Source organism: Nannobrachium achirus, assembly GCF_963921795.1.
Source record: "Nannobrachium achirus genome assembly, chromosome: 2".
Classification (NCBI taxonomy): domain Eukaryota; kingdom Metazoa; phylum Chordata; class Actinopteri; order Myctophiformes; family Myctophidae; genus Nannobrachium; species Nannobrachium achirus.
The window spans coordinates 41,564,852-41,586,458 of record NC_137811.1 but is presented as its reverse complement, the minus strand read 5'-3'; the positions used below and the strand labels follow the sequence as shown (position 1 = coordinate 41,586,458).

Genomic DNA, 21,607 nt, shown 5'->3' with positions numbered 1-21,607 from the left:
AACTCCACAGTCATTGTAGCTTGACTTAAAATTTTTTTTATTTTTTTTTATCTAAGTACAGGTTTGTATAGCCTATATACTGTTGTATATATTTTATATACCTTCCTGGTCCTTGCAATATTCCTCCCATTAAGTTTCTGAACCCCTTGACCATTAGCACTGGCGCCCCCTAGGGGTGCGTCAGCGTCAGTTAATCAGTCTTGTGTGTCCACTGCTTTTCAAATGTGGCTCTAGGTCTGGGGTGGGCAACATCTCTTTCCAGGGGGCCATACTGACTTTGATGAAATGAGTGAAGGGCCACACGTTGGACAATGGAAACTTGAAACACATAGTGCTGAATTAAGTTAAAACTGCATGAATTTGATAGACACGACAGACAATCGTATTGCCTGTTTTGTGTGTCTTTAAAGCTTATGAATTATTTTATAATTATGGATCCATGGCAGACTGTTTCACTGTTACATTATAAACATTTAACATTTGAGTACATATGGATGGAATATGGAATGCAGTACTACTTTAAATGGTACACATAGGTCTACGTATTAATTACTAATAATGATTTGGAGTTGCATTGAATTGATTTCCTTAAAAGAACATAATGCTGCCTTTTAACATGTAGATTGTATGAGGTAATTTTGTTTTTCTTGAGGATTCGAGGGCCGTATTGAGATGGTCAAAGGGCCGGGTCTGGCCCCCGGGCCGTATGTTGCCCATGTGAGTCTAGGTGAACTCATAACTCTCGTGTACCTAAATAAAAGAGTAGACAACAATAACGAGGGCTTTTCTAGAGAAGAAATACATACACATTGATTGATTGAATACTTTATAGTTCGCATAGGAAAAGCACATCACGGGACAGTACAGTTCAGATACAAGGTATAGCCTACTATTTTGAACCCAAGAAAGGAACATTTTTGTACTCAATTCATTATAGAGACATTAAATGACAGACAAATACACAGAACTATGCAAAACAAAAGGCTTTGGCTTTGTCGTGACATAGGGAATGTAAACGGTAGCACCATCCTCTCATCTCTTCCATTTCAGGAAATGAACAACTACTGCCTAAACTGACAAAACCATAGAGTATAAACAACAAAACCCGAAGTACAGGAAGTACAGTACTACAGGAACGTCGTGTACTTCCGGTTAGGCTAGATTTTGGCAGTAGTTCAAATTCAGCCCGCAGCTGAGCTCTCTGCTAGCCCTGGTCCGCTTACATTCCATAGAGGCGTAGGTCCAGACCGTCCAGCCATTATAAAGGCCTTTTGTGTCGGTCATTCTCGCATTCTTGTTGTGATCATTCACGATAGGTAGGAAAGTTAGTCAGGTGGTAATAAACGACCAATCATAACGTGGTACACTGTGTTGGCAGGATATACGCCAACAACGATCTGGTGGAGGTTTTAGAGCTTATTTCCCTGCTGTCCTTTGAATTAGTTTAGTTTTTGGAAAGAGTCCTCGTCCGCCATAATAAATCAGGGCGTTATCTAACTTCACCGCGGTCGTTATCTCTAGTTTCTAGTAGAACAATTATCCAGTTTACGTGTTTACCCATTGGCTAGCGCCGTTCAAAATAGGTTGTATCGTAATAATAGACACACCCTCTCTAGAAGTTTTACTACCGCCGTGAACCAGAGTAGAAGAAACACAGACGGCAGCATTTCCAAATCGTATTTCAGTGTAATTTTTCATAAAGAGAGATGGCGTATCCACATCCAGGAGGATACGGCGCTCCCCCGCCAGGACAGGGTGGATATCCAGGGGTAAGAAGAGCTGTTCACAAAACGAATAATGATGAATTTATGTTGTAATCTCTCTGCCGTCCCCTACCCTAGGCCCATGTTGTGCATCAGGAAGTTGAGGCTGACTTGATTTAATTACTGGAGATTTTTGGCAACTGTAGGTTTATGGCTGTAGGCCCGGGTCTTTAAGTCTGCCCTAATGGCTTTTGTAGACTATCCGATGCATATCATGCATCATTTTAGATTGGTAGTTTTTTTTACCTAGCAGTTGGCAGTAGCAGGTGTTACACAACACAGGCCTTCTATTTCCTTTTAGCTACAGCTATCCCACATCGTAATACGAGTCAACCTCTGCCCCATATGATAATAATCAACAATACAATACTGATACAAAGAACAGGACAAAAAGCAGCCACAGTACTATAACAAGAAAGAAAAAATAAAGAAAAAAGCTCGAGGTTATAAACATTAGGCATTAGGCCTATATTCACCACAGATTCTTCTGGTTTTTATAGCTTTAAAGTTTGTACAATGTTTTAAACTTTCTAAGTATGACAATAGTAAGGCTTTAAAAACAATATTTGGACGTTGTTTGGCAAATTTGGTACAATGAATATGCATTTTTAGCAAGAATTAAGAGAAGCGTGGTTGATAATATACATTTTGTCTACATTTATACAAAAAATGGCTGATATGCAATCAATCCCCATACTATTGTTAACCCCCTCCACCCGGAAACAAAAGCTGTCAGACAGCTAAAAAAGGCATGCACATCCTGAGCCATGTAGGCTGGGTGCTGGACTAAAGTTAGTTAACAATAAAAGAAAGAAAGAGTCCGCACACCAAATTTGATGTTCCCAATACTTTAGTAGTTACTCAGGTGACGTTTCGAGCCTGGTGGCTCTTCTTCAGACCCTCTCCACCCAACACACACATGGCTTTTGTTTAACAAGGGTGTTGTCACTTGTCAGTTGAGTTAAGTTGTATTATATTATTTGAAAAGAAATAATAACCCCAAATATGCAGCCATAAATAATGCTTTTTCTGTTTTCGCCTGACCAATAATCGTGGTAATCTCACTTGTTCCTGCAACCAATTCTTTATTATTATTATTTTTTCCTTCTGCTCTTTTCTCAATCCTCTTTCCAGTATGGAGGAGGTTTCCCTGGTCAACCACAACAGGATCCTCTATATGGATATTTTGCTGCTGTCGCTGGACAGGTAATTGCCCTGTGAAACATTATGTTACATGGTTATAAGAGGGAGTTATAAAGGTCTGTATCAGGGTTTCCCAAAGTGGGTGCTGCCGTGTCACCCTAGGGTGCCGCATAATAATTTGATTTGGAATTAATCATTATCACTACATCAATATCACTTCACTAAGCTATTACTATTCACTAAGTAAAACAGACCTGGTTTGCACTGGATGAGTTATAACGGCCAACTCTTCACAAAAATAGCAGATCTACAAGCTCACAACGCGTTATGAGCTTGTAGATTGTCTATTTTTGGTGAATCTAGTTGTTATAGAATGGGTAAAATGCAGAGCACAAATTTCAAGTATGTGCAAATATACTGCGACAAAACACCCCAACCTTCCCCCCAGAATAGGGATGCATTCTGGGGATTCGAACCAGGTGATAGGGAAGTGGTTAAACGTCAAGTATGAAGTTATTTCCAGTCAGTTCCTATGGAAATGATATGATGTAAGATTCTAAAAATTAACAGTGTAATTCAGGGGTGCTGTGGATGAAAAAGTTATTTACAGAGGTGCCCTGAGTCAAAGAAGTTTGAAAACCCCTGGCCTATATTGTGACTGTAATCCAGTATCTGTTCAGTAACAGGAGTAACAGAAAATGCGTTTTCAGGTCAGGATGTTTCACAATGTGTTTGCTGTGTGACAGTGTCAATTATGTTTCTAATTTAATAGGATGGACAAATCTGCGCTGAGGAGCTGCAAAGATGCCTTACACAGGCCAACTTCTCTGGTGGATACAAACGTAAGAACACTTATCACACTGTTATTATATAAATTACATAAATAACAAACACATTTTACAATGTCAAAAGAGTAATATCTTTATTTTTTTTAGTTGACAGTTTTTTAATGCTGTATTTGTTCTTTTAAAGAGAATGGTATGTTTTCACCAACTTAGACAAATGAAAAATTAACAGATAATGAAGAACTTCACTAAATCTGGGATTCCTGCTATGCCTATTCTCTCTATTCTCTAACAGCCTTCAACCTGGAGACCTGTAGACTGATGATCGCCATGCTTGATGTATCCTTCACTAATCAGCCAATCAGAGAAGCTTCAGTTTGATTTGACACAACAGGTTTCCTAGGACTGGTTCTTAGTCTTTCTTAGATTTTTTTTTTGTTTGTTTTTTTTGTTAAAAAACAAACAAAACCCTTTTACAACCCTATCCCTTATGTTATCCATAGCCATCATCATATTGAAAATAACATCTATTTATAATACCAAATTATATAGATTATACATAGCCTTAATGAAAGATCTATTATAAATATTAGTGCATGAGTTCATCCTTAACCTTTGCTAAGCGGGACATGTCCTGTACCATGGGCTTCAATGAGTTCAAGGAACTGTGGGCAGTCCTGAACGGCTGGAAGCAGCATTTCATGTCCATCGATCGGGATCAAAGTGGAACTGTGGATCCGCAGGAAATGCAACAGGCTGTGGCCTCCATGGGTATGGACAATATATAACACACTGGATAAAGCCAGTGAATACCAAAAAATCCAAATCATGCTAGGTTACAAATGCCCCAAAACATAAGGCTCTTAAAAAAACTTGAGAAGAAGGGCGGGATACTTGCAATATGTTTAAACTGAAAGGCTTCTTCAGATAAAGTAGGATTCATAACAGGTGCATATTCTTTAAAATGTATTATGTAAATCCACCACACTGATGGAATGTGCAATGCTTATTCTCATGCATAGCGGCAGTGAAACTAGCAGTGAAATTAGTTTAATCAGCTAGACACTGACAAAGGCCAGGCCCAGAGGGCCTATCGTATTCCATTTTTTACAGGTAAAAACACACATTATTAATATTAACAATGTTTTGAATTTAACTCATTGCGCCATTGCCTACATGTAGATCACTGTTAATAAGACATCAACTCTATGCCTCAAATGTAAATGTTATTTATTTGTTATTGTCTTCTTGTCTAGGCTATAGGCTAAGCCCTCAGGCCCTGAATATCATCATAAAGCGTTACAGTACACAGGGCAAGATCTCCTTTGATGATTATGTGGCTTGCTGTGTCAAACTCAGGAGTCTGACTGGTAAGTAGGCCCGGGTTAAATTGGGGTTGTCATTAAGGCCTCAAGAGCATTTCATGATGAAAGATGTATTTCATGTTGTATAAATAGCAAACACGTTTTTTTTTACTTCCGAGTAACACCTGCATGCCAAAAATATATGCATGCATGTTTGAGATTTTAAGTGTTTGTGGAGGCTGTGGACTAGTGCTGCATGCAGTACAGAGTACTGACACACACATATAGCAGGACAGTGCAAGATAGAATGGCATACACACACAGCATGACATCACACACCGGGTTACTGCTATTGAGGGAAGATTCTTTGTCTTTTTAATCTTTGTTGACCAATGTGTTTTTCAGATTTATTCAGAAGAAGGGACACAGCTGGACAAGGGTCTGCCACATTTCAGTATGATGACGTAAGTTTTCCCTGCAGAGTTGTTATTCCCAATTAAAATCAAAACCTTCATTATCGTAACAAAAGCCCTCATTATCGTAACAAAAGTATCATCAGGTGCTGCTTTATGCAGATAATCATTCTGAGCCCCTTCTCTCCCTGTCTGTAATTTCCTTCCAGTTCATCCAAGTCACAATGAACACATGAAGAACAAGACAAGAAGAAAGGGACAGTGGTCTTCTCATATAAACAGCATATTTAGATTTTTCTGTAACATTTGTTTTATACCAGAATGTTTGCCTGTCATTGCTTTTATATAACAATACATGGCACATGTTATTGTAACATTCCATTTTCACATTGTATGTTAAAGAATGAGTGTGCACTGTATTAGAGGAATATGGTTAACACACACGTATTACCACACGATAACCACTAGTTTGTCTACTTACCCACAGGAGGATATTATCACTGTTTTGTGACTGATACCTTGAGTTTCTAGCTCTTTATCAGTCACCGCGTTAACCAAAGGTGTCTCTGGATGCTGCAAGATAATAGGCCGAATGAATATACTGTGTAGATGTGAAATGAATAAACATTGCATAAATGCAGAACATCTTGGTCCTTGACTCGTCAGAGGTTGTTTGGCGTTTTATGAATCCAGTCCCACACATGAACAGAGCCGTCAGTGGCGGCAGAGAGGACAGTCCGGGGCCGACTGGGGTGCCACACATGGCAGGTGATCAAGGCAGGTAAAGGAGTCTTAGAGTCTACTGCTGTCACATGACCACGGTGCTCAAACAGTGGCTGAGTTTCCTTTGGTTCTGCTGTCCAAGTGGAAGTGTCGTAGATCTGCACCGCTGGGTTAAAACCTAGCAGAGGAAAATGACCATTTTAAAATGCACAAGATATGACGTCTAGTGACAAGTGCAAGCATTTCAATTAACTGCTCAAGTGTTACCCATTTAGACCTGGGCTGGAACACCTATACATTGTTGTACCTTTCAAGCCGGGAACACCTCAGCTGTTACCGATATATACAGTATATAGAAATATTTGTAATTATTTGTGAATACAAATTAGAAGTTTTCGAATCAGCCTCAGGTCTAAATGGGTTAAGTTACTATTCAGTGCCTTGTATGATCAGACATTTGAAAAATATTGATTGAAAATTACATTTAACTCTGTATGAGAACAGAGTTTCCATACCTGACACAGCAATACAGTTGTCCAGCACCGGTGCCCATGACAGATTCATGAATTCAGTGACAGGGCCATCGGTCTTAAGGTCCAATTCGGCCTGACAGACAGCTTTTCTCAGATCCCTGAGATCAGACACTATAACTTGTCTGGACGAGGACAGCCGTGCGACCTTACAGCATTCTGGGACTGGAGAGGACTGCTCTGTGGACACGCCCATACACCAGTGGGCAGCATCCTTCCCATCTGCTGCTGGTATGGGCTGTGGAACAGTTGGTGTCCGTGTATCCACAACATATAGGTTCCCATTGCAAGTGCAGGCAAGGAACACGTGGTCGCTCATCAAATGCAAGGAGCTCAAAACATCTTTGTTGTCAGTTTCTATGAACAGAAAAACAAACATTAAATAGCAACCTGAAAACTATATTCATTTGAGGAATGTCATTATCTGAAGTTCATTCACTGTCCCAAATTTATATATTTTCTTTTCTAGCTGGTAAGTAGTCATTTTACACTCTGCAACATAAGTAATGCACGGCAATATCCTTCTATAAATGCACAGAATCTTTGTGTGTGTGACCGTGTATATTTCGAGAACTGTCTAACGGCCCAGGGGTCTTAGTTAAATAGGCCAAGGACCTTCAGCTGATAGAGATGAAGCAGGGACCCCTAATAAGTAAGTAGTTTTATCGAGCAATGTAGGTCAAGAGCCTGACTCCTGTTATTAATATTTTTTTAAGCCTTCCATTCTGTCAAGATGAATGCCATGTGCATTGTGGCCTTGCATATACTGTAACTCTTAAGTCTGTTCAGCTCACAACCCAGACATCTGTGAAATGTGAAGCCAGCTCTGTGCCTGAATAGACATGCATAGAGAACAAAAAGCTCCTGAATAGACATGCCTAACTTAAACACCAGAGGGAATTTACCACCCAGACAGCTTACCCAGTGCATAGACAGACTTTCCTGAGGATAGTTCGGTAAGTTCAACGTTGCTGATCTGAGATCCATGAAGAACACTGGGTTCTGACGTTGATCCAACTGCAATCTTGCTGCCTCTTTCAACTACAGCCTTGGACTCAATGTCTCCAGTCTTTCTAATCACATCTGTCATTGGAGAAGAGGACACAGGATATGGGATCAATCATGTTGGAGGAATGGCGCACACTATATTGTAAAAGTAGTGTATAAGTAACAGGTTATGTACCCGAGGTTACAATATAGCTGCAAATAGTACAGAAATAGTACAGATGTGTATATAAGGTGAAGCAATAGAAACATTAACAGAACATAGTTGCAGATTAGCTCTGGTCCATCGCGTCACCTCCAGTGACGCTCTGACAGACCCGTCGGCAAATGAATGGTGGTGAGCCCCTCAGCACCCCATCCAATCAGCAAAATACACTATTTTTGGCATGAAATAAAGTGCATCCAACTCGACCAACGCTTATTTCCGGGTTGTGAACCATTGTATCTACGGTGGTCGCTGAGGGGCTCACCACCGCGGAGAATAGACTTTCAACAACGCAAAACTACCTTTGGTTTGGTGAGTAGTGAAGTAGTTTTGTTTATTTTGACTCAAGTTGAGCGCTAGTAGGGGCTGAGAAAACGCGGTCTATTCATTTGCCGACGCGTCTGTCAGAGCGTCACTGGAGGTGACGTGATGGACCAGAGCTAGTTGCAGATGTGTACATAAGGTAAGGTTGCAGGAGTAGAAACATTAACAATGTGCCTTTCAGCTACTAGAGTTTAGAAACGTGTTTGTTCTGGGAGGTCCAATGTGTGAATGTGCATAACTGTCTGGTGATTGTGAACCATTGTATAAGAAAAACTATAAGTCCTGTGTCTCCCGTGATAAATATGGATAAAACCAACCAGTCATTAGTTTAGAACCAGACAAAATGAAGTATATTTCATTTACCATGAGGATAGACAGACCTGTATGTATTAATCCCAATGGAAATGATGTATGAGTTAATTCATATTGATTGATATATGAACACACTACAAACCGGTTGTGTTTCATGTGCATTGAAAAGGTCACTTACCACTATCTTCCACTATATCCCACAGTTGCAGTCTTGAGGTGAGGCCATCGTTGGTAACAATACACCTTCAATGAATACAAGGGAATATCAATATGACCACATTATTATTATATAATTATTAAAATCATGTAGAGAGAAAAAAAAGAAGGAAAAAAAAAGGAACTGGGATTGATGCTACATTCATGGTTCATTTCTCTAATTGTGTAGACAGAGGTTTAACAACAATAGAACTCTTGAGAGAGTATTTTTCATTTTACACTCTCAAGAGTTAAAGATCTACAAGGGTCCATTTGGTTACAAACTCTCCATCATTTAGCTGGGGACCACCTGGAACCCCCCAGGGACCACTGGTGGTCCTCGGACCACTGGTGTAGATAGATTGTGCATGTTAAAGACCACTGCCCTGAGACCCAACCTACCTTGTTCCTGGAACGTGTTTGAGCGTGTGAATAGGTCCTCCTGTGAAGCCGCCACGAACCACTTTGAAATCCCGATCCGCACAGAGACCCTGAACACATCCAACAAAGCAGCAGCAGCTGAGTGATGCTATGCAATATTTATAATGGTAAAAAATAATCTTAAGCTCTTTAGATGCCATACATTACCTTGTTTTCATCAGCAAGGAGTTTCAGAGGCAAGTGTAGCTCCAAAATCTCACTTTTGGATGGCCGATAGCCTGCCACACAGACAGCTATATAAACAAAAAGAAAACAATCTCATTCTTCAGAGACAGCTACAAACAAAACAATCTCATTCTTCAGAGACAGCTATGTAGACAGAAACAAAACAATCTCATTCTTCAGAGACAGCCATAAAGACTAAAACAAAACAATCTCATTACTCAGAATTATGTATTGTAGTAGTCTCTGTAAACTACTCTAGTATAAATGGTAAATGGTGCATTTATATCCAAGGCGCTTTACATAGATTGTGCATTACATTCACCCAGTCACACACACATTCATACACCGATGGCGGAGGAAACCATGCAAGGCACCAACCTGCTCACCGGGAGCAACTAGGGGTTCATCTTGCTCAAGGACTCTTCGACATTAACTCAGGGGGAGCCCGGATTCGAACTCAGAACCCTTCGTGCTCTAATGTAGGTTTCTCTACCCCTGAGCTATGCCGCCCCAGATATAGTATAATAATAATTATTGTATTACGGTAGTTAATTAGTAACAATGTCATAATCATAATTTACCCACTTCTCTCTGATGTCCACTCTATGACCCTGGTGGGATGTTCCAGGTGATAGACATGCAGGTCCTTGTATCTGGAGGAATAGGTGTGGAGTGGACAGTATGATCTTTGTAAACAATATAGAATACCCTTATAGTGAGATCAGTGGTTCTCAACCAGTGGTCCATGAGGGGGTTCCAGGTGGTCCACAGCTAAATGATGCAGAGTAGGTAACCAAATGGACCCTTAAAGATCTTTGACTCTTGTCAATTGAAACCAAATGGACCCTTACTGGTCCATTTTACACTCTCCAGTTGAGAGTATTGTTAAATACCTACATTACTCAATTTAAAAGAAGTCTGCACAATAATAGAGAATGTAGAATTGTGGTTAACATCCTATGGTACCCAACCAACATCAATACAGCCTGGAATTGTGGACACATTCTTATAACAAAATGTAAACGTTTTGGGTGTGAGAGACTAAAATGCCCAATAAATAATGGACCTTGATATGAAAAGGTTTGAAACCCACTGAGATAGATAGATCTACCTCGGCTAAGCATGGGGTTTCAAGTTTCAACCGATATGAAGATATCATAATAAAACGTTTTATAGGCTATTTCTTACGTTTTGAGCGACTCGATAAACCAGTCATCAAGGACGTTATCAAACACCGTCTCATCCATTTCAAATGAACACCACCACCAGTCGATTCTGTCTGGTTCTTGCACTCTTCTTGCACAGTTTAAAATGAAACTCCAAATGTAAACACAACACGAGGCAGTTCAGATAAAAGACAAACCAATATCTATACCGCCACCTATTGTACCGGAGTGGCATGATTTGTATTTGTAGGCACTGCACTAATAGTATAAACATATATTAGGGCTACAGTGGACTTTGTATAGAACATGTGAAACGAGATGTGTAGGAAATGTATCTGGAACTAACCCTGACCCTAGATGTATGGTGGTTGAACATCAAATAGCATCACTCACTTATTTTTCATCAAATGTTCACTTATTTTTCATCAAATGTTCGCCTACATGCCAAGTTAAAATCCAGATGCACCTTTTCTCTCCCAACCAAGATGAAGACGAAAATAACTTCCTCCTATACTGTATGCTGCTGCTGCATTCATCACACTGACAATAGCTGGAAGATTGCTGAGGTGGTGGAGAATGTCAACATTCTCCTCCACCTCAGCAATCTTCCAGCTATTCAAGAGAAGAGCTGCTGCGTCACTCTTATGTAACTCCTTGGTCTCATCTCAGTCACTCAAATCACAAATGGTTTCATCTCTCCTTGACAATGGATCTCTGACCACTGCCTCCCCAGCTTTTACACCTTTGAGACCTGCATGTACGAGAGCTTCAGCTTGCCAGGAAGCATATGGTTCTGTACATGTGCTCCAGGTCACTAGCAACATCCTTCCTTGCTTTGTCTTTGAAAGAGGCATCATAGATTGGAAAAGCCTCATCGCCATTGTGCACATATGTACACTTTACAGGCAGAGATGTATTTACATACGGTATGCATTAAATATCAGGACCAGCCGTTTTAGCTGTCATACTTGGTCAAACATTTAGCAACAGAACAGCATCTATAGTTGGACAATAGATGGTGTTGAACAATAGCTATGAATTAGCTCTAGTTTGCAGTTTCTGTACTTTCTCCTGTTGCAGTTTTAATCATTATATATGAGCACCTTTAGTCCAAGGACAATAACACTTTTTACATTCTTATACACAACGATCTGGAACAACTTGTTTATTCACTGAGTCAACAGAAATCATCAATTGGGAAGATCCCAATAGTATACTGTACACACATAGGTAATATAAATACTTTCTGAAAAAAACTAAACACATTTAAAGATATCAAAATATATACATGTCAGACATGTTCTGAATCAAACTTAGGCTATTCATCGCAAATTGCTTACGCCTTCAGGAAGTGTTGTGGATGTAAGAAACCATTAACATTTAAGTCTGGCTTCAGCATACTGTAGGAGGTTACTGTACTTGAATAACGGACCATTACATCACATTATTTGTAGGTCTCACAATGCAGCCAACTGTCATAAACAAGATTGTGTAACACACACACACACACACACGCACGCACACACGCACACACACACACACACACACACACACACACACACACAGTTTTCTTAGAGAAATGTCAAAACAGAAACAAACAAAAAAAACATTTTGGTTATTTGAACAGTGTTGAGACAATACAAGTGTTGAAATCTTTGGTGAGTTTAAAGGGAACGACAGAGAGAGACAGAGTCCACATCCCAAGGCTTGTCTGTCCACTATTCAGGTATCATGTGTGCCACACACCCATTTAAGCTGTGTCTGGTCCCTCAGGTCTGCTAAATCTTCAGATGAGAACCAGCTGCATTGACAGGCATATGCCCGTGTCCCTCTTTTCCTCTTCAACTTGGCCCTCAGCTTCTGACTGTCTGGCATGTTGTTTCTGGAAAGGACAATCAGTAAGTCAGTCGGTCAGTCAAAGAAAGACATCAAGAAAGCAAGAAATAAAAAAAAATAAAAAAAGTACATTCCAGGAAAATAAGGACGCACATAAACTTCTTTAGTGTGGAGCTGGACGAATATATATTTTTGTTTGCATTCAATATACTGTAAGCTATTTCCCCACACGTTATTGAGTGACATCTGCAGGGAATAGATTGATTGAATCCTTTATTAGACAGAAATGTACACAGCACAAGGTACAGATCAGACATTTAGGCTAAAAGGATAACACAAAAAACTTTTTTCCAGTACTGGTTCAAGGTGGACCCATTCGTTCCATTTTTTGATTGTCAGACATTTACTGTATGTGTGAGCAGCCATAATTATGTAGGAACACACACACAAAAAAGATAGCTTGAAACATTTTCCAGAAAATAGGTCCGTCAAATGGTAAATGGTGCATTTATATCGCGCCTTTATCCAAGGCACTTTACAGAGATTGTGCATTAAATTCACCCATTCACACACACATTCATACACAGATGGCGGAGAAAACCATGCTAGACAATTGCTGTTCAAATACAAAATACAATAATCTGCACCCAATACTAGCAAGTAGTCTATTAATGTATTCTTTAACTGAACACAATTGTATCCTTCAACAACTACATTTGCTAGACTGAAGCATAAAAGTACTACATGTATGACAGCTACTCAGCTAGCACAGCTGCAGCCATACGCTGGTGTCACCGGTGAGTTTATGTTAAGGTAAGAGAATCAGATAAAAACAAGTACCCTGTAGTGGGTTTTTGCACATCTTTGCTGTGAAAGTGTTCTTTGTTATCATCATGCTGGCCTGCCAGCTCTTATTAGTGTAACAAGTGACAACATGTCACCAGGAATTAAGCTTTCTCCCTCCCACAGGTTAGCCCAGCTTAGCCCGACTCTATACTTATGAAGCTAAATAACTGCTCTATAACCTTGTTTTTAACATGGTTGGATTGTGTCTAGCTGAGCTAGGCTATGGTTACACAACAGCCTTTTCTCAATTGACACTTGTAGGCCCAGAAATCTATGGGAAATTTCCTCAGCAAGGACTAAACCTACTGATTTTGGTGACCCCATGGCCTCCGTCGCGGTCAAAAATGATACTTTTTGACCGCGTAATTGTAATATGTGTGTTTAGCAAAGGAATAAATGTGAGGATGGGGAGTACAGTACATATGCATGTAACAAATTTAGTTCCAAGGTTCAATACTGCCACCTTGTGACCAAATCAATAAATAATCATGCAAGGCAAACAATTCCCCAAACTCACTGGCATTGTATTTTTGCTATATCTTCAAATTATAGACTCAAATAATGTTATGTTTAAAACCTCAAGAAATACTATACAACTGGGAAATATGATTTAATTTGCCCACTTGTAATATGGTCTGGCACTGCACATAAAAGCGGTGTGATCTTTGCACTCCTGCATCACTCGAGCGCTTGGACCATAAGTAACGAAACTTTAATGCTCACCTCAGGAACAGGTAATCACAGGAGGCGTCCCATGCATAGTCATCAAATAAAAGAACACGGAAGTCACAGGATGTACACCTCAACTGGTCGCATGATCTGTTAACAGAGATTATTTATTTATTTTCTATTACAATGTCTATTACAATGTTACAATTTTTCTGTGGTTAATTGAAAGTGTAAATCAATTGAAGAGGTTGGTAAGCCAATTGAAAGCAAAAAGTGATATTTGCTCACTTGCATAAAGACTAGGAACACAAAAATAGAATGGCATGGAATGGAATGAAGGGCTCAGAGAGTTCCAGGTTTGACCCTCGCCTCCTCCCAGCAGCATTTTAACTGCTCCTGAGCAGGTCGGTACCTTGCCTGGTTTCCTCCACTGACGGTGTGTTAATGTAAAGCGATTTGGATTAAGGCGTTACATAAATGCACCATTTACCATTGATGAATGCATCATCCTCAAGCAGAGAAATATTGAAAGTAAGACAGCTGGTGCTGAGAAATGTGATTAAGGAAATTGAATATAAAATTAATCTGAGCACCTTTTTGATATAGCCGTTCCAATGCCGTTTGTGATGGAGCTTCCTCCAACAAAAACTGGACAGCATCTGTATTCACACAGGACAGCATATTGCATGACAAAAAATGGTTACTGTTTTTTAATTGCCTTTGCAGAATTATACAACAAATTGTTAGCTTGTTTCTTGTAATGCCTCACTGAAATAGTATCGAAATAAACTATTCAATCATTCATGATCAGGCCTGCGTGGTCAACTTGATGATGGTAGACAGACCATATCTGGTAATAGAATGTAACTTCCCGGAGAGAAGGAAACTTCACCTGTTCTAGTCTGAGCGATTACTACCGGCTAAGGAAAGTGTAATTGACCTACAGTCGAAATTACGGTATACAGTATCTCTGAAAGCATTTTGCTACAAAGGCTCTATCTACCTCTCTCTGTGAGTTGTAGTTATTGGTCAACATGTAATGCAGTCGGGTCAAAATCTTGAACTTACTTTCTCCCTCCTATTTGAGGCAAGGGCCTCTTGCCTGTCTCTGGCCCTTTTGACAGCTGCCCAGTCTGAAAAAGTATAGGAAAATTCATCATATTAATATAATATACAAACATGTGTGAAATCTGAGATCCATGTGAGTGCATAAATCTTACGAATTCCTAAGACAATAATTTGATAATAAATGTACCCCCATTCCGGATGGGGACCCAAATGCATCCAGGGTCCCCATCCGGAATCAATGGGAGTAAATTTACTATCATACTAATAGTTTTTTTTGTCTTAGGAATGTGATGAATCCAATACAATATTATAGAAATCAAGTCTCCAAGCCGTTAGTAATCAATTGAAAAAAAAAGAAAAGAAAAAAAGAAACATTTTTGCGGTAAACTACTCTTTGTATGGTAGATATCTCATCTGTATGAAAATATGTCTTGTCCCACACACTTCTTAAGGTGCTGTGTTGAAAATCATACATTCTCACATGGTACTGTATTTGCCAGACCCATGAAATGGGTAGGCCTACATAAGCAAATGTCGGTCTGTCCGGGTTTTCTATATAAAGGGTATATATGATGATGACATGATGATGACATGCCTACAAAAGGCATGATGTCATAAATGATGATGACAGACAGGGGGTCTGGCACAACCAGGTTGACCTGGTATATTTTTTATTAAGAGAAAAGGAAGGAGGCCTAATTGCGGCCCAAATATCTTCATTTTGTTGTATAATCTCAACGTCCACACCATGTCCAGTTGCCACAGCACTGACTGAACCCTCAGACTTCAGTTAACATTACGTGCGAGTTCAGCTCAGCATAAAGAAATGTGACAGCATTTTGTGACATATTACCTTGACAACTAGAAAAGAAAAAAAAAGGGAAATTGCAAGTGTGGTTGCCATGACGCAAGTCACACTTGCAAATGAATTTCCCCATTCAAGTAAATGGGGAAATTCACTAATAATTAATGGCCATATATGGAGATCTGTGTCAGTCCTGGTGCCTTTTATGCCCATTTATAGAGATCCCTGATGTCATCAATATTAATCCCATATATGAACATACTGCTTCAGTCTCATGTGTTCTATGACGTCAGACATCTATGACATAAATCATCTTCATATTTGGGAAACGTTTATTTTTTGCATTTTCCCTTTCAAGTCAGTGGAGAAAATGTATCACTAATAACTGAACACCACCCTTGCCCTATGTAGGTTTTGCGCACACTCACCTTAGGATGAGCAGAGTCCTCGTCTAATAGCTCTTCTAGTAGTGCATCAATATCTTCACTGTCACTTCTAGGATGTTAAGGCACAACAGGAAAACAAGTCTGTGTCATTACTTTATATCATGCTATGGTGTGTGTGATACTAACAAAACTATTCTTTTTGCACTGTAATGTCTAATTTCATTGACTGTAATACAGGGGTCTTCAACAGGGGGTCCGCAACCCCTAGGGGGTCCGCGGAGGTACAGCAGGGGGTCCGCGAAATTATTGCTTGAAAAAAAATAATCAAAAAATGTTTTTTTTTTTTTTTTTTTTTTGCCATTTTCCACATTTATGTTAAAAAATAAATCATGATTCTATCCATTTTGAATAGCTTGAATACATGATTATATGCAATTGACAGATTGTTGATATTATTGACATTTGTTCTCAGTTAATAAGTAGTATGTTTAGAAATGGTAGTGGTACAGCCCACCCAGCTCGCTGTAACTTGTACTTGTTTAAAATAAAAAATATGTCGTAGCCCCGACCCCCCCCCCCCCTCCCCCCTACAAGGTGGTAGGGGTTCCCTGCTCCATCTCCCCATCAGTTTGGGGGTCCCCGGCCTGAAAACGTTGAAGACCCCTGCTGTAATAGACAAATATGCCATGAGTAGGCCTATTATGTAGATAGCTTTTTCTCTCTTTCTCCTTTATGGAAATTATGAGCTTCCACAAAATTGGACTTCACCCAAACAACTGTAAACCTAACAACTATGCTTCAAGTTCATCGTGACAAACAGTACATGATACATTTTAAATGTATTTTGCTGTACATGGGGGCTAAATGTATTTGTTTATGTTGGCGATGTTTGTAACCACTTAAGTACATTTGGATTGGGCATTTAACATAGTTAAGCTCCAGCTGATAAACATACAGAAACTGAAATGAACTTCAGCTACTAAAAGTCGACCTGCTAGCGTTAGCCATTGTGGTATACATGCCTGTGTGTTCTCTCCCCTTTGCTTTCTTTGTCGCTTTTCACAGATTTAGCAGCATCCATGTGAGCTGAAGGTCTGATGGAAACGTCATGACAAAACTTTGATTCAACTTCATCAAGCAGCTCATCCAAGTCGTCATCCATAGTGCTGGTGTTTAGCTAGCTCGCTAAAATGATAACACACTGTGGTAAGCAAGCACGCGTCCTGTTCGTTGCTAGGTAGCGACAACGAAAATGGCGGTCTGTGTCTCCAGAGGTCGCTGTTGAGCTATAAGCGTAACATTGAGTGCATTTGTGTGACATTCTAAATAAAATAATAAAGTCCCATCAATGGTGATTCATGATTAGCAGCAGCATGAATGAATAGACATTTTGACAAAAGCTGAGCCAAGAAACGAACCCTGTACATCCATGGCAGGCTGGAACGGAACCGATACAATAGTCAATAGGCACACATCTGTAGTGTAAAACAAAGCACCAGGATAGTCTACATTTCCTCGCGAAGGGTTAAATGTAGTTGTATTCGTTTGTAACCATGAAAAAAAAATAGAAAATAGAAAAGTAGATCGTTGTCGGCAGGATTCGAACCTGCGCGGGAAGATCCCAATGGATTTCTAGTCCATCGCCTTAACCACTCGGCCACGACAACTGGTTATTGGACTACCTCGTCATGTAGAACTTTGAATATAGTAACATAATTCGGGGTGTCATTCGATGTTATTAATGTGTCATGTGCTATAACATGCATTGTGGGTGATTTTACTGTAATTAAAGTCATTCTAGAATTTAGATACGTCACCTCCATGACCGGTAGGGTAAAGGGTTTCAAGAAAAGATTCTGAGCTGCGCTAAAATCGACTCTTGGTCAAATCAAAGAAAATACAGCAGAGGGCGCCGTTGTCCTTTTTTGCCGATGGGTTTACATGAGACAGTCAGCACCTCATCGATTCCTGCCTTCAACTTAGGAGAATTCTCAATGAATCAAGATATTTTTTCGTACAAGAGAAACCTACCGTTTCAGTTTGTATGAATTGAGTAAAAAGGGACCCCAATGCAAACAAGTCTAACAGCTTACTTGGGGGTCTTTATCCTTTTAGTTTTTTAGTTGACCTTGTAGACCCAGTGAACTGTTAGCCTGGCGGGGCCATACGTCATACTGTGTTGGAACTTGGAAGGAATGAGTGAGTGAACGCAGTGTGACGTCGGGCCCCGCCAGGCTAGTGAACTGTTAGGCCTACTGTCATTTTCCTATGCAAACTTGTAATAAAATAAATAAAATAAAATAAATTAAATAATAAATAGGCCCTATAGTGTTGTTTGTAGCAAAATATAGCCTACCGTCTACAACAGCCTACCCACCGCGGTCCTAGCCTAGCAGGCCCCAGCGCATGTTGGTCCAAAGTTAGCAGACAGTTTTCTTCTTTTACTGGAAGTTTTGACTTGCATAAACCCAACGTAAGAGCAGAATAAAATAAACAAACAAAAATGTTAAAGTTGTAAATACAAATAATACAATACACAATTAAAACAGAAGGATACCGCTCACAGCTGCAAAACCAGGCCATACCTTAATTAGTGTCAATTAGACGCAGCATGTGTTGCCAGTGCACCGTGGTGACGTTGGTAAAAATCAAACGAAGATGCTTAATTAACCACATTTTCACTGCAAACCTAATGTAGCCATAGATCCATTATGTAGCCTATGTAATTGATGCATCGCTGGTCTGCCGTTGCTGAAAACAGCCTACGGCATGTATGTCGATGTTCTAACTCTGAATTCTGACTAGTAGGCGTTAACTAACTATCAGCGTCACCGTCTAATTCTAATTTCTAAAGGTACCTTTCAAAATAAAATACAGATTGCAAGAACAAAAAAATATTTATGTTAAAAAACAAAAAACAAAAAAAAACATCTAAAACAGAACAAATTATACATAACATAGTATCAGTCACAGTGAGGTGGTACAATGTGAAATGGCAACCGGTCAGGTGGGCACCTCGGACATCTGGGCACCTCGTGGTAAGAGAGAGGTAAGAGTCAAGAGAGCACCATGCTGAAACATTTCGGGCCATAAATACCGTGCATGTTCACATCATGCAGGTAGGTTGTAGGCCTACATTTTCTTTGACTTAAGTCAATGTTTCTAATATTACATAGGAAAGTATAACAGCATCAAATATATAGGCATATAAGCAACACAACAGCCATAGCAACAAGCAGAGACAGAGAAACACGTACCCACCTATATATCCGTCCCCTCAATGGCGAGCCTTGGCCCTTGATGAGTTTCAGCTCTCCTCGCTCCCTTAATTAGTTTTACTGATGCTTTCCCTTTCCACACTGCAGACGGCACTGCAAACTTTTTTGACCGCTGTCTCTGTAGTCTCTCTCCTGATCATCTTATTGACAACAGCTGCTGCTCAGTACTTCTTTCAAAATAAAGGTTTCTTACTCATCTAGGCCTATACTATAATTTTGCGAATGTCTGAGTGAGTGTCTGTCTGAGTGTCTGAGTGTCTGTCACAGTGTTTCTCCTCAGTGGCTGGAGCAATTGATCTGAAATCGCATCACCATTAGCATATGAACACACCTGACATAACTGTGAAGCCCGTTTGTCACTTTCACAAATCATATGCTGTATATTAGCATTTTTATGGTGTATCTACTATCTATTCTGCATCTAGCATGAGGCACATCTATTCTGCATCTAGCATGAGGCAAAATGTTTAACCAGCTCTCTGTGTGTGTGTGTGTGTGTGTGTGTGTGTGTGTGTGTGTGTGTGTGTGTGTGTGTGTGTGTGTGTGTGTGCAGGCAGGCGGATGTGTGTGCAGGCGGGGGGGCGGGCGGGCTGGGGGGGGGGGGGGGGGGGGGACAGTATCTCTGTAGCCATTAAACGAAACGGGTTTCTTATATTGATGCTCCTACATCATGCAAGCACCAGTTAAAGTTACTTTCCATCCCTCATATACTGTATGCACAGTGCACAGTGCACATCCCATAACCCACACACTGCACATCATTTTGGAGCTCATATCTTTGAACGGGTAAGGGCTAGTTTAGGTAGGTTTTGATTTTCCTCCGAGGTGGAAAGACTGGTGATGCGAGGTTATAGTCCTGGAGCCGTGGGGGTGAACGTGGATTCGCCTGTAAAAGTTTTTTTCTCAACTGATTCTTGTAGCTTGGGGTCACCTCTTAAGGATTCAAGAGGATGACCAGTGATATCCATTGAGCATTTTTTATTATTAACCCCTTAATGCCTGAAACATGGGCTCCCATTGACTTTCTATACACGAGGAAAATACCCAGAAAAAGATTATTTTTCTGGGTAGGCCTATTTAAGGAGGATCTGAGGGGTCTAACTAGGGGTTTGTCATGATGCTGAATCCATTGCAGGCATTTGTTTTGCACAAAAAAAACATTCCGTGGGCTAGAAATAGCCTCAGAAAACAATACACGTATGGGTGAGTATTCATGTTAGTCGGAGGCCTTAGGGTTTTTTTTCTCGTGCTAATCAGTCTAAAAGTGCAAAATTTTGCACAGATGTAGCTCAGGGCATGCTCTAATGATTTAGCTAGGGCGCCCGAGTCGGCGACCTTCGGGGTCACCACAACACCCACAAAAGTGATGACTCATCACTTTTCATCACTAAAGTCGATGGGAGCCCAACTTGATTTGGCCGCTGTGGCGACCCCGAAGGTCGCCGACTCGGGCACCCTAGCTAAATCATTAGAGCAAGCCCTGAGGCCTGAGCTACATCTGTGCAAAATTTTGCACTTTTAGACTGATTAGCACACCCGTGTGAAGTGGAGCTGTGTGTGTGTGTGTGTGTGTGTGTGTGTGTGTGTGTGTGTGTAGATCATGTGTACCGATTTTTGTGACATTTGAAGAAAATATGTAGGAAAAGGAGCAAAAAGTGTGTTTTGGAGAAAATTCAAGATGGCGGAAAATCTATCTATCTATCTATCTAGAATTATCTAGAATCTAGAATTTTAATTTTCCGATCCACGGTTCAAGAGTTACGGGGCAAAACGTAAAGTGGGCCGTTATAGCGCCACCATGAGGCCGAGTGATGTAATTATTTTTAGATTCATTCTTAAAATCATTATGAATCTCCTCTCCGAGGTTTGAAACTGTAGCTCCTATGGTTTACGAGAGAAAAATACTTGAAAGTGATTTCTTGCATTGTCCCATTATAAGTCAATGGGGACAATTAAGCGTCGTTTTTTGCCGATTACGTCGGCATGGTAAGGCGGATCGGAACGAAAGGTAATAGAACACCATTCCCGGCCGAGCCGCACATTTTGATGTATATATTGCGCGAGTGGCGTAAATGGTGCGGCACTAGTTACGCGCCGAAGTCAGGCTACATACACACACACACACACAGACACACACACAGACAGACCCACACAGCCACGTATAGGGAGCCTGTGTTTCACACAGCTCCAAAAAAACCCTAAGGCCTCCGACTAACATGAATACTCACCCATACGTGTATTGTTT

The 21,607-nt window shown here is 40.3% G+C and overlaps 3 protein-coding genes across 3 annotated transcripts; 1 reads left to right on the top strand and 2 right to left on the bottom strand.

Moving 5' to 3' along the window:
* The first annotated feature begins 939 nt into the window (after positions 1 to 939).
* Positions 940 to 6,014, top strand: sri (sorcin). The gene is made up of 8 exons (XM_080738438.1): positions 940 to 1,769; positions 2,898 to 2,969; positions 3,679 to 3,748; positions 3,987 to 4,030; positions 4,315 to 4,462; positions 4,948 to 5,061; positions 5,401 to 5,459; positions 5,618 to 6,014. Exons 1-8 carry the CDS (start codon positions 1,707 to 1,709, stop codon positions 5,642 to 5,644), a joined length of 597 nt encoding a protein of 198 aa, XP_080594564.1. The 5' UTR covers positions 940 to 1,706; the 3' UTR covers positions 5,645 to 6,014.
* Positions 6,015 to 6,070: 56 nt separating this feature from the next.
* wdr73 (WD repeat domain 73) lies at positions 6,071 to 10,601 on the bottom strand (the record flags this gene model as incomplete). Its single annotated transcript, XM_080738377.1, has 8 exons — positions 10,497 to 10,601; positions 9,894 to 9,961; positions 9,291 to 9,376; positions 9,105 to 9,193; positions 8,686 to 8,750; positions 7,583 to 7,744; positions 6,647 to 7,018; positions 6,071 to 6,309 (listed from the first exon to the last, which is right to left on the bottom strand). The coding sequence occupies exons 1-8, from the start codon at positions 10,553 to 10,555 to the stop codon at positions 6,071 to 6,073; spliced, it is 1,140 nt and encodes a 379-aa protein (XP_080594503.1). The 5' UTR covers positions 10,556 to 10,601.
* Positions 10,602 to 12,196: 1,595 nt separating this feature from the next.
* cfap418 (cilia and flagella associated protein 418) lies at positions 12,197 to 17,246 on the bottom strand (the record flags this gene model as incomplete). The annotated part of the gene is made up of 6 exons (XM_080742015.1): positions 12,197 to 12,356; positions 13,880 to 13,975; positions 14,419 to 14,508; positions 14,894 to 14,958; positions 16,127 to 16,193; positions 17,107 to 17,246. The coding sequence occupies 6 exons, from the start codon at positions 17,244 to 17,246 to the stop codon at positions 12,197 to 12,199; spliced, it is 618 nt and encodes a 205-aa protein (XP_080598141.1).
* Positions 17,247 to 21,607: the final 4,361 nt, after the last annotated feature.